The following is a 23944-nucleotide window of genomic DNA, read 5'->3' on the forward strand; positions in this document are numbered from 1 at the left end:
ATAATAGCTGTAGTTTCTTACTTGGCCAAGAGATTTCATATTTAAGTGTTAGATTTCCTCTTTGGTGAGATCTTAACATAACCAAAAGATGTTGGAAGAAGGGATTCCCTTTGGTGTTTGGTCTCCTACTTAGGAAATACCTATTGCAGTTAGAGTTTATCTTGTAGTATTAATTTTGGGAGAAGTTTGAATTAATTGATACACAAAGAGGGGCATCTAAATTCCTAATCCAGCATGAACTAAAAAAATTGATGAGATTCATGGTGATTCTTCTTTGTGGAGTTCTCAGCATTGTGAAAGATGCATTGTTCTATTCAGCTCTTAAATACTACAGCCATGTCCCCACCTCTCCTTATTCCTTCCCTGTCCTCCAAGGATAAAGAAAATGATAAATTTTTTGTTGTACATCCAATTCTTATATTAAATGAAGCTAAGTCTAGGCACTGTACCAGGAATTGCTAGGTTTCTACTTATTTTTCAATGTAAAGTGCTAGTTTAAAAGCAGTTTCAGGGGATGAGACCCTCTGTACTTTGCTTATTTGAAGAATCAGTGGTAGAAGTGGTGAAGTAAATTCCATGGAATACATTTCTGAAATCATAAGTAAGTTGATTCAAGTTTTTACCCTTTGCTGTATGCAAGCAAATAGAAATGCATCTGTTAAGTGAGAAAAAGCTGTATGCTGATTATGCTTTTTAAACCCTTTAAAAATACTCAGCATATAAACTTGAGTGTGAGCTTGCTGGTGTTCTTTTTGTTAATATGTGTTCTCCTTTCTCAAAATTTCCAGTGTGTGCTGTAATTCAGGACCAGCTGCTTCTGGATTTTTCATTTGATTTACACATTACCTAAGTACATTCTAACATTGCACATATTACCATACGTGGGTAAAAGTAAAATTGGTCTGAAAATGTATCCTGTGCTTTTTAGACTTTTAAGTTAATACAAAGTACATCTTCATTTTTGTAGAAACTGAACATCATTTCTAAACCAGAAATGTTCTGTTCTTGTGCCAATGATGCTATAAGAAGGAAAACTAAAGGACCTTTTTTCTGCTTAAAAATATATAGTTAGGGGCTTCCCTGGTGGCCCAGTGGTTGAGAGTCCGCCTGCTGATGCAGGAGATGCGGGTTTGTGCCCCGGTTCAGGAAAATCCCACATGCCGTGGAGCGGCTGGGCCCGTGAGCCATGGCCGCTGAGCCTGCGCGTCTGGAGCCTGTGCTCCGCAACGGGAGAGGCCACAACAGTGAGAGGCCTGCGTACCGCCAAAAAATAAATAAATAAATAAATATATATATATATATATATATATATACACATATATATATAAATGAGGGGTTTAAAAAAAAAAAGAAAAACACATGGCGATCTTTGTTCCTGGCTGATTCACAGTGATCAATGGCATCATTATTAAAATAAATAAATATATATATATATATAGAGAGAGAGAGAGTTATTGGATATTTCTAGCTACGTTAAAAATAAAGTGTGGCTTCAGACTGGATATTGACTCTTCCCACCACCACTCCCCTTTTTTTCGGCACATGTTCCATTTCTTTTATGTCTCTATATCACTAATCCTAAGGTATTTACTAAGCACAGTAGACTTTAGATTATACAGTGTTAACAAGGACCCCTAAAAATACATTAGCTTAAGTAAAATAGAGCTTTACATTTCTTCAGGTCGCAGTTCAGAGGTAAGCACTTGTGCCGTATTTAGAAGGGAGCTTCCATTGCTCTGTTCAAAGATGCTTACTCTGGTGCTCATCTAGCCCCAAAAAACTGGAGAAGGCACCAGGGAAGTGTATGCTGAGATACTGATGCTAATCCATGGAAGTAACATTCTGTCCTCATATCCCATTGGTCATTTTTGTTTTGTCTTGAGACAATATTTAGCTCCAAGTAAACCCAGAAAATATTCCATAGCTGTGTGGTCATGTGCCCAACAAAAATAATTACTACTACAGAGAAATGGAGAAAAGACCCAGAGTAACAACTAGCAATCTGCCACACTAGGAAATACTGGCCTAATGGGATAAGGGAGAAGCAGTATTTTAGAGATTTGCTCGTATCTAAAATTAATGCACCCAAGTAGGCACATACATCAGGTGAGTAGTAATCTGTGCCAAGCACTTTTATTCTGCAAGTATTGACTTGATTCTGGTAATGACCACAAGGGTGAGTACTCCTCCCCATTTTATATAGATGAGGAAACTGAAGCACTTATGTACATTGTCCAAGATAACATAGTTGATTTGTGGAGCTGAGATTCTCATCAGGCGTGTGGCTTCAAATGTCTTGTTCCTAAATTCTATGCTCTGCTGCCTCCCCTCTGTGTACTAGGTTGCTTCTTGCAGAACTGTTCATTTAAGAAATTGAAAACTAAATGTACATTTGAAGGGCATTAGTTAAATAAGGCATATCATATCATTGGTGCTGACAATGCACCTCCACAGGGGTTTTTCCTAGTAGAAGTCTGATGGCATAATTGTGCTGTTAGTCCGCTTGTGATGGGCCCAATTAGAGGGACAAGAAATAATTAGTTTTAAAAAGTTTGGTGCCGGGCTTCCCTGGTGGCGCAGTGGTTGAGAATCTGCCTGCTAATGCAGGGGACACGGGTTCGAGCCCTGGTCTGGGAGGATCCCACATGCCACCGAGCAGCTAGGCCCGTGAGCCACAGCTACTGAACCTGCACGTCTGGAGCCTGTGCTCCGCAACAAGAGAGGCTGCGATGGTGAGAGGCCCACGCACAGCGATGACGAGTGGCCCCCGCTTGCCATAACTAGAGAAAGCCCTCGCACAGAAACGAAGACCCAACACAGCAAAAATTAATTAATAAACTCCTACCCACAACATCTAAAAAAAAAAAAGTTTGGTGCCGTAATTTTAAAAAATTAGTATGTACCAATATTTATAACCAATAAAGCATACTTTGGAGTGCATATATTTGGGGGCACGTCGCCTAAAGTACATAGGAAAATATAGTTAAGGATAGCTGGTAAACTTCAAGAAGTCAAATCTAAACTGAGTAAGGCATGTCTTGTTGGCAAAAGTTTTAAAACTGGATTCTAAGTATTAGGTGGAACCAGAGTAGTAAGGAGGTAAATAGAATTAGCATAAACTCATGTGTAAGTGCTATGAAATTCTAGGTATCTGGTATATAATCAGGATGTCCTTAAGTAGTTCACTCGCAGATCACGAGGATATTTTCAGGTTGCGGTGTAAGTAACCTGACCATATGGCAGTGTATAAACAAATAGGAAGGTAATCAGTTATGGCTAGGTTATTTTTAACTATTTTGTAATGATGGTATGGTTGTGAACAGAATGATGCTAAATTTTTAGTATATCGTTTATGTAGTGTGGGACTTAGTGCTTATATAATTCAGGGAGCCCTCTTTAAGAAAAACAGTATATAATTAGGAATACTGAGATGTGAAAGTGAATGTTTAGAATGAGCAAAATGTTACTTTTAGAAATTGGAAATATCTCAAGCATCACAACTATAGAGATAGTTCCATTTAATAAATGATATACCTATGGAATTGCTACATTTTCTGCTGCCTACTCTGATTATATGACTTTTGTGTTTTCAATAGAATAGATAATTCCATCTTGATCAAAATATTTTTTGATAGCTGGGATGCAAAAGATTTCACACAGATAGACGTGCTGTCTGCTCTAGGTCATACCCGACAAATGGTAATTCTGAAAAATACTGTGTTCAATCACCATCATAAAGGGAAAGTATTTGTAAAGTGTTTATAAATCTGTATGCTACATAGTCCAGTTTTTTCTTGAGAGAGCTTCCAATTTAAGTAGGAGTCTGTGAGAACTGAGTCCTCTGGTTAAATTTTACAGCGGACAAGCTTTTGTGTTCCACTGCCAGAATCCTATCTTCATTTGACTTTTGGACCTGCACCTCATGTCATGACCTTAGGGAGTGGTGGGAGCATTCCTGGAAGCGATTCCTAACATAGGATGTCTAGCAGTAACCTGTATTAATACATATAAATATCTCTAAATCCAACTGTGTGCCCAAACTTGCTTTTAACTTAGCTGTCGTCACTGTAGCACCACTGTAAATGAAAGGGAGTTTAAGTGGAAAGGAATCTTAACCAATAGCATTTAAAATATTTTATGCAAGTTTTGTGAAAACATGACCAGGTAAACATTGTTGGGGCCCTTTCCTGGGAGTAAATGTGATAAAGGGCGTAAAGCACTGGGCCTGGCTGTAGCAAGCAGTCAAGGACTATCAGCAAAGATATTATAAAAGTAAACTTACTGGTACTGAAACAGGCAGACGCACAAAGCTATGGTGCTCGAGTAATTGTGGGTGAGGGCTAGAATGTGATTTTTCTACTGTGTAGTTTGGGTTTTCGCTTTGTAACATGGTAAATTTTTTCGGTATTTTATAAAGTACGTCTACGTAAATTAACTTTTCTAATCCTCACGGTATGAACACTTGTCATTCCACAAAGGAGGAAACCAAGAGGTCAAATGATTTTCCTGGGTGCCTACTAGTTTGTCCCCACCTCCATCTGATCATTTTGATTTCCTGAAGCTCAAGTTCTCCTCCCACCAGGGTTTTTCAGAGGGGAGAACCTTGCCCAATCAACATTTATTTCCTCTTGACCAAAATGTGACTAAAAATACTAGCGAGAGCAAATACGAGTAAAGTCTCAAAAGAGAAACAGGAAGATGAGTCCCCCATCTTGCTTGTCTCCATCTTGTCTTATGGAGAGAAGTGGAGAAAAATGAGGCTGTCCAGGTTTTCTGAAGTCTCCAGCGTTGCAGTAGGTGTGAAGTACGACTGGCCAGGTCCCGAGAACGTAGCGGAAGTCGAAGCTGACCCATCCCGTACTGAATTTCGGCCCGACCCACCGCTCCGCGTGATAGGGGCAGCACAGTGCTGCCCCGCCCCGCGCAAGGCCCGGGGGCCAATCAGAGCCAAGGGGCGTTCCCAGTCCCGTCTTTCCCTCTTCCTTCCCCGGCGGCCGACGGCCGGGAGACTGGGCGGGCGCCGTGCGACCCGGAAGTAGTTCTGGAGGAGGTGGGCCTGAGGGGTTGGAGCTGGTGACGTTGCCGCTCGGGGCTCCGGCGCTTGTTACCGCCTGTTTGCGGCTCCTGCGAGAAAACTGTGGCCAGGTCTGCGGGAACCGCACCTATGGCTTCCGTGCTGTCCTACGAAAGCCTGGTCCACGCCGTGGCGGGAGCCGTGGTGAGGCGGGATCTGTATGCCCGGGCCACTGCGGGGTGTGGGGCTTTTCTGGGGCCAGACCGGGATATGGCTGGGGGGTGGGGATGAGAAGCAGATCGTATCGTGACTGGGACATAGAGGAATGGAGCATAGGCGAAATGTTGCTGGAAGAATTTGGGGCGAGGCCCGACACTCACCCTCCGCCCCTGGCTACCGCTTTGACCTCTTACAGAATATCTGGGATGTAGGCAGCGGTGATCCCACACCGCCACAGGGAGTCAGGAAGAAGCTCATTGCCGTTTTCTTTGCCTTCTGAAATTTAAAGGGCAGTCGTCCCCCTAAACCCACCCCACCGCACGCCCAAACTTTGTCTGACTGGGCCAGAGGAAAACCTAGGTGTGAAGCTGTGTTGCTGAATCACATTCTTAACTACAGCCTATTTTCACACACTTGCTGCAGACAAGTGGCAGTACCTAGCAGGGATATCTCTGGCCAATATCATTGGCAGGAGAAGATACTTTCTTTTTTCAATTAAATCAAGATCAGAGTCGCTGTCTACCACATATGTGGTTTACTATGAGGAATGTGCTTGGTGCTTGGGCTCCTGGATTTCTCGCTTCCATTTGACACCACTCCCTTTTCCTTGAAACTTTCCACTCTTGGTTTGAGTAACTTCCCCTGTGGTTCTCGTCCTGTCTCTTTGCCTGCCCTTTCTCACATCCTTCTCTAGCTGTCAACACGCACGTGGAGTCACTGGGACTTCAGAGGAATATCACTGACTGAGTCCCCTTCTCCTAGGCCCCCAAAAGTGCACTGAGAGCTCATGTTCTGTGTAGGCTAATGGGAGTTGAACCCCAACTCGTCACTTGTTAGATGGGTGGCCTGTAAACCTCACTTTCCTAATCTGTAAAGTGGGGGTATTGACACCTACCTCACAGAGTTGTTACGTGAATTAGATGACACAATAGTTGATGGAAGTGCCTGATTCAGGAGTCCTGGTTCATTCAGTTAGATCAAGCTTTCAGCCAGTGTAAAGGCGCTGAAATGGAAGCTTGTTTGATATGCTCTAGGATAGGCATTGGAGGCCTGTGTGTCTGGCATGGAGGGAACAAAGAGGCAAAATGGTTTCAGGAGACCAAATTGTGTAAGAATTTTAACTCTGAGTGTGAAAGACAGCTGACTAGCTATTAGAACAAGTTCTTTTGAGCATGCAGCAACTTGCAGATGTACATTTTAAACGTGATCACCCTGGCTGCTCTGTTGAGAGTAGACTGTATGGGAGCAAGGGTGGAAGCAGGGAAACTGTCAAGGGACTAAGATGGTAGCAGTGAGGTTGTGAGAAGTGATCATGAACCTGGAATATATTTTGAGATAGAACCACCAGGGTTTGATGGTAGATTGGATGTTGGGTGTAACACGATGCGAGTTGGTTGACTCCCAAGAGTTTGGGTCTTGAGCAACTGGAAGGATGATATTCCCATTTACTGAGATGGTGAAGACTGTAAAGGAGCAGCTTTTGGGGGAAAGATGAGAATGGTTTTGGATTTTGACTAGTTAAGTTTGAAATGCCTAAGAATAGTTATGAGACTAGATGAGCTAACAAAGAAATGAGTGTGGACTGAGAGAAAAGTCTCAAAGACTTAGCCTTGAAACATGCCAACATTAAGAGGTTGGGGAAATGAGAGCACCAGCAAAGGAGACTAAGGAAGGGCCACTAGGGTAGGATGAAAACTAAGAGAATGTGGTGTTCTGAGAGTCACATGGAGAAGGGTGTAGACCAACTGGGTCAGGTGCTGCTGGTGAGTCAGATAAGATGAGGACTGAGAATTAACCATTAGATTTATCAACATGATAAATCCAGTGGTTAATTGAGAGGACTTGTTTTGGTGTATTAGGGGGGAGAATAGTGCAACAAAGAGAAAATGGGAAGATGGGAAATGTTTGTTCTCCTTTCTCTCAATAAATGCCATTCATTCAACATCTTTACTGAGTGCTTTTTACGTGCCATGCACAGTTCTAGGTGCTAGAAGTATAGTGGAGAACAAAGTCTTTTTCTTCATGAAGTTTGCATTCCAGTGGGGAAGTCAGACAATAATTGAGTAAATCAAAAAATAAATAATTTTAGATAGTTTTAAGTTTTATGAAAGAAAATAGTGTTGGCAAACTTTTGCTTTAAGGAGGCAGATGGTAAATATATAGGTGTATCGTCTCTGGTGAAGCTGCTTAACCCTGCCATGGTAGTTTGAAAGCAGCCATTGACAATACGTAAATGAATGGGCAGAGCTGTGTTCCAATAAAATCTTATTTATGAAACCAGTCAGTGCATCAAGTTGGCCCTTGGTCTTAGTTTTCTGAGCCCTGCTATAGACAGTGATTGGGGGTAGAGGTGATACTATCTCTATTTAAGCTGCAAAGACATTTCTATTTTTTTTTCTCTCCTTGTTGCCTATTTTTCTCTTGTTAAAAGTTCTGCTTGAAATTATGCATCCTGAATTTGCAGTGGTTTTTCTTTCTCCCATAAGCTATGTTAGATTATCTAATAGATATACTTTTGTAAAAATAATTTTTTTTCTCTTGCTTCCCTCGGGGCAGTACTGTTCCTGGCACATGTCTAAATGAGAAATTGCATTGTGTTTTGTTATTCTTTTGAATTTTCATGCCAAAGAGTGGTTCTCAAACTCTTTTTGCAAATTTTTGAGTTAAGGATAAACCACACAACATGGACCCGGCTTTCTTCTGGTTGCTACCAAAGGAAAACAATTTCACCACAAAATGTCACTACATTTGATGAGACGTTTGACGAGAAAAATGGCATTGCTTTTAATGGTATAGTACTGTGGTAATGAATGGCTCATGTTTAATTAAATGCCTTTACCATGATGTTCAACCAAAGCTTTGAGATGATCCAGGAGAGCACAGTAGTTAAGAGCATTTGAATGTCTGACTTGAGCTAGGCAGCCTGGGTCGGAATCCTGGCATAAACTTCAGGATTTGGTATAAACTCCAGAGTTGCCTGGAGTAATTAGTTGTGGCTTCTCGCCAAAAGATTGTTGGGTCATTGTTTAAGATGTTGATTTACAACCTTTTTTTTTTTTTTGCGGTACGCGGGCCTCTCACTGTTGTGTCCTCTCCTCTTGCGGAGCACAGGCTCCGGACGCGCAGGCCCAGCGGCCATGGTCACGGGCCCAGCCGCTCTGCGGCATGTGGGATCTTCCCGGACCGGGGCACGAACCCGTGTCGCCTGCATCAGCAGGCGGACTCTCAACCACTACGCCACCAGGGAAGCCCCTACAACCTTTTTGAGTTGACATGTTTCATGTTTGCTTATTCACTTCTTTCCAGGTCCTACACTTTCTCACCCCAAGTGTGGTGTTATGTGTGCACACACACACACACACACACACACACACACACACTTTAAAAATTAAACAGATTAGTGATTTTGAGTGTTTTATGCTTCACTTTGGTATAAGTGCAGATAATCTCAAGTATTTGAAAATCAGAATTGTGCTGTTTCAGGAGAATGCTTTATCTCCAGTTGATGACTATTGTCTGATACAATTAATGGCCTCGCATGTAAATACTTCTCAAAATTTTGAGTATAATTAGGTTTATAATTTTATATTTTGGGTTCTCAGATTAGCTTCCAAAGATAGATTTTATTTGTAGAAGTGTACATTTGTAATTAAAAGAGATTTTATTAGTCTAGAATTTGAAAAGTAAGATTGGTTGGAATTGTCTAGGGGGTTTAGATGCCAAAACAGACTTTGGAATTGTAATGATAATTATTAATCAGTAACTTTCAGGGGTCTTCTTTTTTCCCTATTGTTAATTTAAAAATTGTTTTTTAAATTTTAATTGCATAATTTGTTTTAAAAGAATTACATTTCATTGAATAAATGCTGACCATTAAAAAATTCAAGTCATACAGAAATATGAAAGAGTTCTTTCTCCTTCCACTCTACCTATTATTGTGCTGTGACTCAAATCCCAGACATACCTCTCCTTAGAACTGTGTAAGAAGGCTTATTCAGAGCACTTTTCTCCAGTTGGTATCAAAAGAGAAAATTAGGCCCAACTATCTGACTCTGTAGCTCATACTCATACACTTAACATTACAGTGGACTTTCTACCATATAGACTCACTACCTGCCTTTTAGAAGTAGAAACCAAGTAGAACTTGTTGATTTTCTGTACAAGGCCTTCTGGATATAAAGGTTATCAGTGGAAAAGTCCCTGTCTTCAGGAAGCTCTTCTTAGGTGTATAGTGGTGGTGTGGATAAGACCCCTGGTGGTATCTAGGAAGAAGTGGTGGGCTGCCCCTGTGAAGATAATGGGAAGCCCCCAACGTTGACATATTACCAAGACTGTGCACAGTGGGAAGAGGTAAAGAAAATCAGGAAAAGGGAATGTTGCTGTGTGGCCAAAAACATCAGATATCCACTATATCATGTTGTTAAAAAGACTTGAAAAATCATTGGCTTTTTAGTATAAAATATTCTATCATATGGGTATCCCATAATTTATGGACATTTGCGTTGTTTCTAGCTTTTCACTGTGGTAAATATTTAGTATAGATGTTAATGTGACCTCCCAGCACCCCATTATGAAGAAACTATGGGATTGCTTGGTTAAGTGACTTTCCTAATGTTACTCATTGATTTATAGATTAGAAACAAAAACCTAAATTTTCAGATTCAGTTTAGTTAACTCTGATTCTAATTTGTTAAATGCCAACAACCTCACAGGGTTCTGTGAATATTAATAAAATAACTTAATTAAAACAGCTTTTATACTATCTGACACATAATAGGGGCCCAATAAGTGAAAGCCATTAATGTTTTTGTCCACAACTATGTTTTCTAATTTTCTATGCATCCTAACTTGTTTGAGTTAGTTAATTTAATATTAGATTTAATAATAATATTTAATACTTATAGAATTCCCTATCTTCTCACATCTGTTAACAACTTTGATAGGTAGGCAATGTAACAAGTGGTTAAAAGTATGGCCTCTGAAACCAGACTGCCTGAGTTCAAGTCCCAGTTTTGCCACTTATCACATGTGTGACCTTGGGCATGTCTCTCAACCTCTCTTGCCTCAGTTTCCTCATCTATAAACTGGGGAAGATAATAGTACTCACTTCATAGGGTTGTTTCCGAGGCTCTTAGACAAGTATCTTTATTCTCATATAGAGACAAGAAAATGGAAACAGGTATGTTAAGTGTTTTTGCCAAGATTACCAGTAAGTTATTTGGTCACAGGCCTGGGGCAAGAACCCAGGTCTCCCTTCTCTGCTACTCTTCTGTTGCTATGCCTAGCTGCCTGTTCCTTCATACTTCTTGTCTCTTTTCCCCATCCCTTTGTTTAATTCAAAACTAGCCCCTGAATATCTTTAGATTTTCAGAAAAAAGTGACATTAAATATTACATATATACATGTATAATCAAACTGGAGGCACTTGGACATTAATTGTTCATCAGAAGCACTTTAAACCACGTATCGAACAAGTTAAATGTTAAGTTCTTTTTGGAAGGGTTTTCTTTTCCACAGCTGGCTCATCCAGACCCATAGTTTGAATCTAGTCAGATTCTCATAGAATTAACTTAGGTTAGTATACATCTGAGGGCGTTGTATTACTTTGGTTTAGAAACCTTCAAAGGAGGTAATTAGGAAAAGTCTTCATTGTCTTTACTTCTTGCTGTTTTATTTCATTTAGGCTTCCACTAAATTATGATTGAATTCTTATATAGCTTTTAATCTTTAGGACTTCTTTGCCTCACTACTCATCTAAAATATATCTTGATATCTTGATAAACTTTTTTTCAAGACTTAGTTTTTTAGAGCAATTTTAGGTTCACAGCAAAATTGAGAGGAAGGTACAGAGATTTCCCGTGTATCCTCTGGGCCCCCCCAGCACTCCCCTTTGGCCAATGCACAGCCTCCCTCATTATCAGTATCCCCCACCAGAGTGGTACATTTGTTACAAATGATGAACCTACATTGGAACATCATAATCACCCAAAGTCCATAGTTTATATTAGGATTCATTCTTGGTATTGTACATTCTGTGGGTTTGGATAAATTTTATAATGACATGTATCCACAATTACATTATTATATGGACTATTTTCACTGCCCTAAAAATCCTCTGTGCTCTGCCTGTTCATCTCCCCCCCTCACCCCAATAAACTTTTTAGCTAATAGGGTCATTTCAGTTCAGTTCTCTTCATCTTAAAGGTTCTTATGTAGTCTTGATTGGAATTATTTTTCTAACTTTAATTTGCTTTGTGCCTGAGTAGTCTATGACTTAATTTTTTTTATTGAAGTAGAGTTGGTTTACAATGCTGTGCCAATCTCTGCTGTACAGCAGAGTGACTCAGTTATACACATAGAGACGTTCTTTTTTAAATATTCCTTTCCATTATGGTCTATCCCAGGAGACTGCATATAGTTTGCTGTGCTATACAGTAGGACCTTGTAGTTTATCCATTCTAAATGTAATAGTTTGCATCTACCAACCCCAAATTCCCAGCCCATCCCTCTCCCTTCCCTGCTCCCCCTTGGCAACCACAAACCTATTCTCTGTGTTTGTGAGTCTGTTTCAGTTTTGTAGATAAGTTCATTTGTGCCATATTTTAGATTCCACATATCAGAGCTATCATATGGTATTTATATGACTTAATCTTTTTAAAGGAACAAATATGGTAGAATAGCTGAAAAAGGGATTTGGAGTAAGACGTAACTATCTGTGTCATCTTGGGTCATTTATGTTTTCTTTCTGAACCTGAGTTTTCTGAGCTGTAAAATGAAAACAATAACACTTTACTTACTGGGTTCTCTTGAGAAGCCAATGTGGTAACGCTTGTGGAGTACCTATTGCAATACCTGTAATAGTGTAGTAAGGCCATAATCATTCGTTTCTTTTTCAGAGATTTTTTTTTTTTTTTTTGCGGTACGCGGGCCTCTCACTGTTGTGGCCTCTCCCGTTGCGGAGCACAGGCTCCGGACGCGCAGGTTCAGTGGCCATGGCTCACGGGCCCAGCCGCTCTGTGGCATGTGGGATCTTCCCGAACCGGGGCACGAACCCGTGTCCCCTGCATCGGCAGGCGGACTCTCAACCACTGTGCCACCAGGGAAGCCCCTCAGAGATATTCTTGAAAATACAGTATTTGTACCCAATTTTAGAAATTCAGTGGAATTGAAATTTTCTCTCATCTTGTATAGTCAACTGTATCCATTCACTTGTAACAGATGATCTCGGCTTTTGCTCTAGATAAAATAGAGGCTACTTGGGATGAGCTTTCTAATGTTTCTGTTTTTTCTATTACAGAATCAACTGCAATTGTACCCAGTATTTCCTACATTGTGCTGATCTCAGGAAAAACAGATGTGGGTGGTCTCTGCTATCTTGATTCCGCCGCCCCCGCCCAACTTACACTACCCACAGTTATCTTTTGGGACTTTGCTCCATTCATTTTCACTTCTTTCCCATAGCTTTAATCTTTTTCCATGGTTTTTCCCTTCAGCCCTGACCTGTAATAAAACCATACCAATCGGGTCTACACACTGCCTTCTTAGGTGCCGCTCATTCTCCTTCCCTTTATGCTAAGTTTATTTAATGACTATTCTGTACTTCCTGCCTCTCCTCCTCATCCTACTCTGATTGCTGGAACTGCTCTTCCATAGGCCATCACTGACTTTCTGCTGACTTAGTCTACTGACTCTTTTTCCATTCTTATTTGATTCGACTTCTTTGTAGTATTTTACACTGTTGACCCTCCTACCTTCTTGAAGCTCCTTCTGAAAGAGCAGTTATTCTTTTTAAAAAAAAATTAATTTATTTATTTTTGGCTGCATTGGGTCTTCGTTGCTGCGCATAGGCTTTCTCCAGTTGTGACGAGCGGGGACTACTCTTTGTTGCGGGATGCGGGCTTCTCACTGTGGTGGCTTCTCTTGTTGTGGAGCACGGGCTCTAGGTGCGTGGGCTTCAGTAGTTGTGACACACGTGCTCAGTAGTTGTGGCTCGCGGGCTCTAGAGCGCAGGCTCAGTAGTTGTGGCTCACTGGCTCTAGAGCGCAGGCTCATTAGTTGCGGCACACGGGCTTAGTTGCTCCGCGGCGTGTGGGAATCTACCCGGACCAGGGCTCGAACCCGTGTCCCGTGCATTGGCAGGTGGATTCTTAACCACTGTACCACCAGGGAAGTCCCTTTATTTTTTACTAAATGACAGTTGCTCTTTTGGAAGGAGTGTAAATAACGGTTGCTAATTTTAGGACCCTGATTAATATTGAGCCCCACTGCTAAAAAATGCTGTAAAAAGGATATATAGGAAGCAACATTTGTTGAATGCCAACTGTGTACTTGAAATGATGCTGGGTCTTTCCATAAGTTAATTCTCACTTCTCACAGCAACCTCCACATTTTTTATTGGTCCCCAAATTACAAATGGGGAGATTGAGGCATGGAGATTTGAAGTAATTTATTGTACAGTATGTACTGTAGCTGGGACCAGAACCCCAGTTTATTTTATTCCAGAGCCAATGCTTTTTCCGTTGGGCACTCAGGTGTGTTATCTATTAAGCCTTTTGTTTAACTTGTATATCTTTGAATGGGTATGAGAGTTAGCTTGTTTGTTGTATCAGGGGAAAGACTTACATTAACTCTGATTAGGTGAATAACATTTTTGAATGTGAAAGCCACAATAAGTGGCTTTCATCTTTGGAATTTCATTAGCTCCAGATCTACCACTGACAGTGTATTTTAGTTGATTTCTTTTAAAAATAATCTTCTGTCCAGTAATGCCATATACTCCATCAGGAGATGCTGTACACTGATTTCAGTTGTGCTCCTGTGACTCAACCACCATTTCTGGACTCCTCTGGAAATTGACTTTGGAACTAGCATTGCATTTTTTTGGATTATTTTTCATCCTTCAGGGGTGAAGTAGCATTTTGAGAATGGTTGAATTTGGTTAGTAGGCCGTCATTGTTCGTACTTAAAGGGTGTGATACTCTGCTTCTATATTTATGTGTGTCCCTGTCTGTCATTCCCATAAGATGGCACACGCTTGCAGAACCAAGCCTTGACCAAGTTTGCCCTACTGCTTCCTTCTGACTTTGTGGTGTTGGGTGCTTCAGTTCCATACCACGTGGGTTTGTGTCACAGCCAGATTAAAAGGTGGACTGAAAAAAAAAAAAAAGGTAGACTGGATATTTATTGACTGCATATTTATTTGGCTGCGCTGGGTCGTAGTTGCAGCTCGCGGGATCTTCGTTGCTGGTGCAGGATCTTTTAGTTGTGGCATGCGGGATCTTTTAGTTGTGGCATGCGGGATCTTTTAGTTCTGACATGTAGGATCGAGCTCCCTGACCAGGGGTCGAACCCGGGCCCCCTGCATTGGGAGCATGGAGTCCTAGCCATTGGACCACCAGGGAAGTCCCTGATTCTTTCTTTTATAGTTCTTTTTTAGTTCTTCTGGTAGATATCCCTTCTCCGTTTTCCTAGCCACCACTCAAAGTGATTCAAGGCCTTAGTATTTTAAATCAGATGTACTTTGCTAAAGCAGTGTTTGTATTTGTGCTCTGGTCTTTCAGGTTGAAAGCTTTTAAGGTTACTTGGATGGCTCCCTAAAAGGCCTCTGGTGTGTCTTTTAATCAGACACTTGTGTACAAAGGGCCTAATTTAAGATTTCTGGGGTTTTTTTCTCCCTGATTTTGTCATTTTCCTAATTTTCACGTCCAGGTGAAATGGTAGCTATTTTATGTTTGTTCTGATTTGCTTTTGTTTACTATTTGTTACACTACAAAATTTTATAAATTTTTGGAGGCAGGGTGATTAAGTTAAGAATAAATTTCTTAGTTCAATTGTTAAATATGCAAGGAACACAGAAGAGAGGTGGTAGATGCTATGGGGTAATAGATTCAAAATGTGAATATGTCACCAACCTGCCCGTATACAATCTTATGAAATAAGAACAAAATAGAATAAATAGCAAAGGAATAAACACACTCACAAATATTTTTAAATATTTATTTGCTAAGACTAGCAACAGTCCATTGTAAAATACCTAAAATGGGATTCCTGTTTCTAAGGAGCTTATCAAACTTTCTCCTTTAAACTTCCCTTTATAATTTAAAAAAATCTGTATAAAATATTTTTTAAAAAACAGTTACTTATTTTTTCTTAATTAATTAATTTATTTATTTTTGGCTGTGTTGGGTCTTCGTTTCTGTGCGAGGGCTTTCTCTAGTTGTGGCAAGTGGGGGCCACTCTTGATCGCAGCGCGCGGGCCTCTCACCATCGCGGCTTCTCTTGTTGCGGAGCACAGGCTCCAGACACGCAGGCTCAGTAGTTGTGGCTCACGGGCTTAGTTGCTCTGCGGCATGTGGGATCATCCCAGACCAGGGCTCGAACCCGTGTCCCCTGCATTAGCAGGCAGATTCTCAACCACTACGCCACCAGGGAAGCCCAAAACAGTTACTTCTTAAAAGCATTAATAAGGTGACAGGAAGGTAAGGAACTTTTAGAAATAGAGAATGAGTGAAGTCAGGACCCAGAGTCAAGGAGAGCAGTCTTTGCCCTGTAGGAATTGCTTAGCCAGGTAGACACGAGCTTTAGATTTGTAGCTTACAGAGATACAGGGAAGAAAAGAAAGAGTCCATTCTGTCCAAGATAAGTCCAGTAGGGGATCACCGAATAAACCTGAAATCCCAAAGGAATGCGCTATAAAGGTAAATGGGAAATAAACTTACTCCTCCCCAGGAAAATCGGCTGTCTCCAACCTTGGCACTAATTTGAGAGAGGAAATCACCACTGACATTTCGAAGCCACAGGGCCTCCCTTAGGTTGCAGCCTGAATTCTCACTATTTGATTGGAAAACCTAAAGTGAGTAACTTAGAGCAATTCCAGGTTGGTGGGTCCCCAGAGTGCCTGGCAGAAATCCTTTCCAGAGGTACTTACCTTTATCAGGTCTAAAAAAAAGCCCAAAAATAAAATTTTAAGGGAAATGAGCAGCTCAATCCAAATTAACGAAACTAACAGAGAAACAAGGCAATGTGAACAAGTACAGTAGACAGGAGCAACAATCAGAAAATGGACTTCTCAGTCACAATCTAAAAAGCTATTTAGTCTGTATAAAAATAAAAGGCTGGAAAATAAGTGCAAAGAACAAGAAACTAACATTGGCCAAGCAGATTTGAAAATTAACCACGTAGAATATTTAGAAATGGAAAGTAAAATAATTGAAATTTAAAAATTGATTGTGTGATAGTCATGGGAACACTAAATATTGATTTAAGCAAAAATCAAAACTCTTAGAGGGCTGGCAGAAGAAGCAGAGGGGAATATGAGAGCTAAATTCTTACCCTCCGTAATAGAAGGTGAATAATATCTAAAATTGATGAATCAAAAGATACCAGGATATTTTAAAGTTATATGGAGATGTGTAAATGACAAAAGATACAGCTAAAAGAAAATACTTTCCTCTGGGGAGGAAGATTGTATAAAATGGGCAGGAACTACTTATTTTGTCATTTATATTACATGACTTTTTAAAGTATATGCATGCTCTGCTTTGATCAAATAAACATTTAAAATTAAAATATTTAATGCATAGCTATGAATTGATCATTGTTGAATCTGAGTGATGGGTTCAAATTCAAGCGTTTTTATACCATATAGACACAGCTGAAGGTAGAATTAGTGAGCTAAAGGATAATTTAGCTGAAACCTGATTCTCACTTGCAATGATTGTAGTCAGGAAACTGGAATGTTTTCTACATTTTGCTGAGAGAAAATGACTTCCTACCTAGAATGCTATGTCCAGTGAAAAGTTTAAAAACATACACGAAATAGAGACATTTTCAGATCATCAAAAGCAGTTTGCCACTAGCAAGATCCTCACTTGGAGAAATTCTAAACCTAATGAATATTTTTAGAATTGATAAGTTAGGAATATATGTTGTAATTACTAGATAGCTTGTAAAAGAATTAGAAACTATAACTTAAAATTTATTGGAAACTCTAGTCAAATAAGAAAGCAGTAAAGGGCAGAAAAAGCAACATAGAGCATGTATGACACATAGCACAAAATAAGATGACAACTGGGAATTCCCTGGTAGTCCAGTGGTTAGGACACTGAGCTTTCACTGCTGTGGCCTGGGTTTGATCCCTGATCGGGGAACTAAGATCCCACAAGCCACATGGCATGGCTATAAAAAAGATGACAACTATAAATCCAAATAAATGTTAATAAACTAAGTGTTTCAGTTAAAAGAAATTGTGCTAGATTGGTTTTCAAAAGGGAAAAATGCTATTTATAAAAGATATGTCTAAAAGAAAAGGATACAGAAAGTTTGAAAGTAAAAGTGTGAGAAAAGACATGCTAGACAAATACTAAGCCAAAACTGTTAACATCAAAATAGACTGTTAACAACAAAATAGACTACAGTAATGTCACTACTAGAGATCAAGAGAATGACATCATAGAGAAAAAGGCTCAGTATGTCAGGAAAATAAAGCAGTTTTAAGTTTGTGTTCATCTAATAATATAGTCTCAATATCTTTAAAGCAAAAATTAATAAAACTTTAAGAGGAAATATCCAACCTGTCATCGAAGTGGTAGATTTTAATATATCCTTCAGTAATTGATAGAACAAAAAAGGAGGGAAAAAATATAGAAGATTGAATATGTATTTAACAAACTTGACCTAATAGATACATACAGAACATTGTACCCAACAACTGCAAAATACACATTATTTTCAAGCCAAACATGGAAAAGTTATGAAGACTGACCATTTACTGGGCTGTAAAGCAAAACTTAAATTTTGAAAAAGTTTTGAAATAGTAGAGAATGCTTGAAGCACAGTGCAATTAAGCTAGCAACCAGTAACAAAAAGGTAACTTTACAATATAAATATATATATACATATATATATAAAACATATGTTTGAGCATTAAACACATTACTGAATGATCTATGGGTTAAAGAAGAAGAAATCATAGTGGAAATAAGAATTCATTTAAAACTGAGTGATAGCACAGATGGTGCATACTAAAACTTGTAGCTATACTGAAAATAAGTCATCACTGAAAAAAATTAAAATACCTAAGTAAGTGGGAAGGCATCCTCTGAATAAGTGGATTGGAGGCCAAGATTGTCAAGATGGCAACACTCCCTAAAAGGATCTACAGATTCAGTGTACTCCCTGTCAAAATTCCAGTTTGCTTTTTTGCAGAAATTGATAAGATGATCCTAAAGTATATATGAAAATGCAAGGGATCCAGAATAGCCAAAAAAATCTTGAAAAAAAAGTTGGAGGACTCATACTTCCCAATTTCAAAGCTTAGTACAGAGCTACAGTAATCAAGAGACTGGTACCGGCATAAGGATAGACAGGTAGATCAACAACAGAATTGAGAGTCCAAAAAATAAACCTACAAATTTGTGTTCAAGGATGCCAAGGAACATCAATGGGGAAAGAGCAGTCTCCAATAAATTGTGCAGGGACAACTGGACATCCACATGCAACAAAATGAAGTTGGACCCCTACTTCACACCATACACAAAAATTTACTCAAAATGAACCATGGACCTAAATGTAAGAACTAAAACTACAAAACTCTTAGATGAAAACATTGGCATAAATCTTTACAACCTTGGATTAGGCAGTGGTTTCTTAGATATAATGCCAAAAGCACAAGTAATAAAAAAATATGTAAATTGGACTTGATCAAAATTAAAACTTTTTGTGCTTCAGATACTATCAAGAAAGTGAAGACAGCAGAATGGAGAATACATTTGTAAGTCATTTATCTGATACAGCGTCTGGTATCCAGAATATGTAAAGACTGCTTACAACTCAATAATAGAAAGGCAAATAGCCCAATTAAAAAATGCGCAAGGGATATGAATAGGCGTTTCTCCTGTGAAGTTATATGAGTGGCCAATAAACACATGAAAAAATGCTGGATGGCACTACTTATCAGAGAAATGCAAATCATAACCACAATGAGACGCTATTTCACACCCACTAGGGTGGCTATAATCAAAAAGCACAGGTAATGACAAGTGTTGAAAGGATATGGAGAAATTTGAAACCTTGTTTTGCTGGTGGGAATATAAAATTATGTAGTCACTGTGGAAAACAGTTTGGTAGTTCCTCAAAATGTCAAACATAGAACCATATGACCAAGCAATTCCACTCCTAGAGAATTGAAGACATCCATATAAAAACTTGTTACAGGAACGTTCATAGCAGCATTTTTCATAAAGCCAAAGAGTGGAAACAACCCAAATCCATCAACAGATGAGTGGATAAACAAAATGTGGTATATCCATATAATAGAATATTTTTCAACCATAATATAGAACGAAGTTCTGATTTGATAACATGGATGAGTTTTTTTGTTTTTAAATATTTATTTATTTATTTGGCTGCGCTGGGTCTTAGTTGAGACATGTGGGATCTTCGTTGGGATCCTTAGTTGAGGCATGTGGACTCTTAGTTGTGGAATGTGGGATATAGTTCCCTGACCAGGGATCAAACCTGGGCCCCCTGCCTTGGGAGCATGGAGTCTTAGCCACTGGACCACTAGGGAAGTCCCCGTGAATGAGCCTTGAAAGAAGCCAGCCACAAAAGATCATGTGTTATTTGGTTCCATTTACATGAAATGTGCAGAAGAGGCAAAATAGAGACAGAAAACAGATTAGTGGTTGCCAGGGTGTGGGAGGAAGAGAATGGAGAGTGACTGCTAATGGGTATGGATTTTCTTTTAAGGTGATAAAAATGTTCTGGAGGGGCTTCCCTGGTGGCGCAGTGGTTGAGAGTCCGCCTGCCGATGCAGGGGACACGGGTTCGTGCCCCGGTCCGGGAAGATCCCACATGCTGTGGAGCGGCTGGGCCCGTGGGCCATGGCCGCTGAACCTGCGCGTCCAGAGCCTGTGCTCCGCAACGGACGTTCTGGAGTTGGTAGTGGTGAATGTTGTGCAACTTTGTGGATATATGAAAGACCACTGAGTTGTAAAGAAAGAAACTTGTCAGATACAGCTAAAATACCTCGAGGGAAATGAGTAGCATTTAAATCAAGTTTGAAAAAGAACTTTCAAAACTAAACTGAACTGTACAATTTAAAATGGTTAATTTCAAAACTAAAACTAACACGTACTTATTGTTTACAAATAATAATTATACAGAGATGCATCACAAGAGAAATGGAAGCCACCTTTAATTCCTTCCTCTCCTTGTATAGTCCCTGTTAAGAATTTCCCGGATTTTGTGTGTGTGTGTGTGTTTGTATTGTGTATACTTGTACAATTAGAAGAGAAAAATGAAAAGTCACTTATATCTTGATTGCAAAAAGGTTGAGAACTTAGGTAGAACAGTGAACAGTAGAACTTGGAGTTGAAGAGAGCTAGGTTCTAACTCCGCCTCTGCCACTCTGGCTTTAGGCAGACCTCTTAACAACCCTGTCCAAGACTTCTCAGTTCACAGGGGAAGGGTCTGCACTGCTAGGTTATCTCTGAAGGCTTTTCCAGCTCCAGGTGCCAGTGCGGTGTAGGAATTCATTTGCTTTCCCAGCACCAAATGGTTAAATGCCAGAAGGGGATGGTAGAATGTTGTGACTAAAAATGTTTGATTTTGGTGAGATACAAGAAGGTTGTTTCTCTGGAAATAGAGTCTTTTAAATTGTAATTGTTGTCAGCAATAGAACTCCCACTCAGATGGTTAGAATTCTGTGGGACTCACAATAATGGGTTGATTTGTATGCCTCTCTGGCACAACAGTATTGTACCTTGTAGTTACCTTCTTACTATTTTTTGCCTTCTAATTTTATATAAGTAAACAGGCAGTCCTAGAGAAAAAAAACAACACTGAGTATTTATGAAAAGAGGAATTTAATTCAAATTCTGAAAAATCATATGATTGTATAGCTTAGCATAAGACTTGCATATATAATAAATATTTTCCTTCAGGTAACAGCTGCTTACGAAAATAGTCATCTATCTGTGTGTTTGCTTGGTCAGGAGACAAATATAGCAAATCCCCAATGTACAGAATAGCTATGTTCTAAATTTACCTTTAGCATTTGCAATACACTTTCTCATAGATATTAAGTTTATATGTAGGTGGATACAGTCATACATTTATTAACAAGTTCAGGGCTTATGCTATGCCAGGCTCTCTGCTGGGTTACCAGACTAGTCCATAAAAAAAAAATTTTTTTTGACACATAAAGTAGGTCCCATATTACTATATTGCCTTTATTTTAAAGCTAATTTTTAGTTCTATATTAGTAAATTTTTAAGTTTTAATTACAACACTTGTTAAGTATGGAATCTGGAGCCAGACGGACTACGTTCAAATACTGATTCTGCCACCTGCAAAGTGTATGACTTGAGAAAAGTTGTAAAACCTCTTAGTATCTTTTTCCTCATCTATAAAATGGAGAGAATAATAGTACTTACCTCATATGGTTGTTGTGAGGATTAAATTTTTTTTAAAATTGAGATGTAACTCACATAACAAAATTAACCATTTTAAATTGTACAGTTCAGTGGTATTTAGTCTGTTCACAGTGTTGTGCAACCATTACCTCTATCTCATTACAAAGCATTTTGAATAGATAAACAAAATGTCATATTATACATACAAGGGAATTTTACTCGGCCATAAAAAAGAAAGAAGAACTGATACACACTACAAAGTGGATAAGCTTTGAAAACACTGTGCTGAGTGAAAGAAGCCAGACACAAGAGGTCACATCTTGCACGATTGTTTTTATATGAAATGTCCAGAATATGTACATCTGTAGAGACAGAAAGCAGATTAGTGGTTGTCAGGGCCGAGTGGAGGGGGAAGTGGGGCATGCCTGCTTAACAGGCACAGGGTTGTCTTCGGGGTGATGAAAATATTCTGGAACGTGATACAAGTGGTGGTTACACAATATTATGAATGTACTTACTAAATGTCACTGAATGGTATACTTTCAAGTGGTCGATTTTATGTTATGGGAATTCCACTTCAGTTAAAAAAATAGTAATAACAAAGCCCCTTGATCACTTAGACTCGCAAAAAAAATCCTCTCAATGAACACCAAGGAGGCTGCTTAACCCTATGGGTTTCTACTCTTCTTTGTGGCCCCAAGGAGGTTCAGCTAATCATTTAAAGGGTACGTGTTATATTTTATTTTTAAATTTTTAAAATATTTTATATTTTAGTTAACAGTTCTAGGTATTTTGTAGTGTGTGGTATATGCCAGCATATTGCTGGCAGTGGAAACCCCCATTTCACCCTTACATCTTTAACTCTCACATTTAAGCTTAGGTTTTTTGCCAAAACCTAGAATAAATTCATGTGTGTATGTGTATATCCTCTTCTTAAATAGGGTAAAACTAGTAAGCTTTTTATTTCCTTGCCACTGCGTGCCCCTCCCCCTGCCTGTACTTGTTTACTGCTGGCGGCTTCCAGGAATTGTGGTATAAAGGTGGCATGCATTCTGGCAAGGTGTGACAGTGGCTAGGTCTCAGCGTTTCTGCTTACCTCAGGCAAGTTCAGGTTTCCATATTCACAGTCACTGCCTGGGGTGGGGACTGCTTGGCTGTGGTTGTCACGGTACCAGCTAGTCAACCAGAAAGTCACCCCAGAGCTCCCTTCTGCTTCCCCGGGCTGGTCCCCACCATTTGTAGTAATCCTGTTTTATTAGTTTTCTATTGCTGTTGTAACAGGTTACCAGATTGAATGGTTTAAAACAACACAAGTTTAATATCTGTAGGTCAGAAGTCTGATGTACAGCTCACTGAGCTAAAATTAAGGTGTCAACTGGGTCATGTTCCTTTCTGGAGGCCCTTAGGAGAAAATCCATTTCCTTTTTCTGGCTTCTAGAGGCTGCCCACATTCCTTGGCTAGTGGCCCCTTTATCCATCTTAAAGCCAGCCATGATGGGTTGAGTCCTCCGTTGCCTCACTCCCACCTACTCTTCCACTTTTTATTTTATTTTTTTTGGCTGTGTTGGGTCTTGGTTGCTGCGCGCGGGCTTTCTCTAGTTGCAGCAAGCGGGGGCTACTCTTCATTGCGGTGCGTGGGCTTCTCTTTGTGGTGGCTTCTCGTTGCAGGGCACGGGATCTAGGTGTGCGGGCTCAGTAGTTGTGGCTCACGGGCTCAGTAGTTGTGGCTCGCGGGCTCTAGAGCGCAGGTTCCATAGTTGTGTCGCATGGGCTTAGTTGCTCCATGGCATGTGGGATCTTCCCAGACCAGGGCTCGAACCCATGTCCCCTGCATTGGCAGGCGGATTCTTAACCACTGTGCCACCAGGGAAGACCTACTCTTCCACTTTTAAGGACCCTTTTAAGGACCCACTCAGAAAATCCAGACTAAACTCCTTATTTTAAGATCAGCCAATTAGCAACCTGCCATGTAATGTAACATGTTCACAAGTACTGTGGATTTGAATGTGTTCATCTTTCAGGGGGCCATTTTTCTGCCTGCCATAGCTATTGTCTGTGCATTTTGGTCTGTGATTTCTTCTTTCAGAATAGCCTCACTCTGCTATCCTTTTAATTTCTGGTCCACCATTCAGACCCCTTTTGTTTTTCTACACAACACTTTTATATATAAATCTTCTCTCTCATTATTAGTGATTGGAATGGGGAGGAGGCAATGGTAGGTTTTCAGTTCACCATCTGGATCCAGTCTTTCCAGTACTAATACAATTTTAAGTGTTTTTTATTTTTACAGATTTGA

The 23944-nt window shown here is 39.8% G+C and overlaps 1 protein-coding gene across 2 annotated transcripts in view; it reads left to right on the forward strand.

Moving 5' to 3' along the window:
• Positions 1-4583: 4583 nt before the first annotated feature.
• The window catches only part of SLC25A17 (solute carrier family 25 member 17), a 50810-nt gene continuing 31449 nt past the window's right edge, over positions 4584-23944 (forward strand). The window contains exon 1 of one of the 2 annotated variants that reach the window (XM_030855856.3): positions 4584-5215. In XM_030855856.3, coding sequence (XP_030711716.1) covers positions 5165-5215 — 51 coding nt within the window. In that variant the 5' untranslated portion in view covers positions 4584-5164. Of the gene's footprint in view, positions 5219-23944 lie in introns of both variants that reach the window. The other variant, XM_030855854.3, reaches the window with a different exon arrangement.

Source organism: Globicephala melas, chromosome 10 (assembly GCF_963455315.2).
Source record: "Globicephala melas chromosome 10, mGloMel1.2, whole genome shotgun sequence".
Lineage (NCBI taxonomy): Eukaryota > Metazoa > Chordata > Mammalia > Artiodactyla > Delphinidae > Globicephala > Globicephala melas.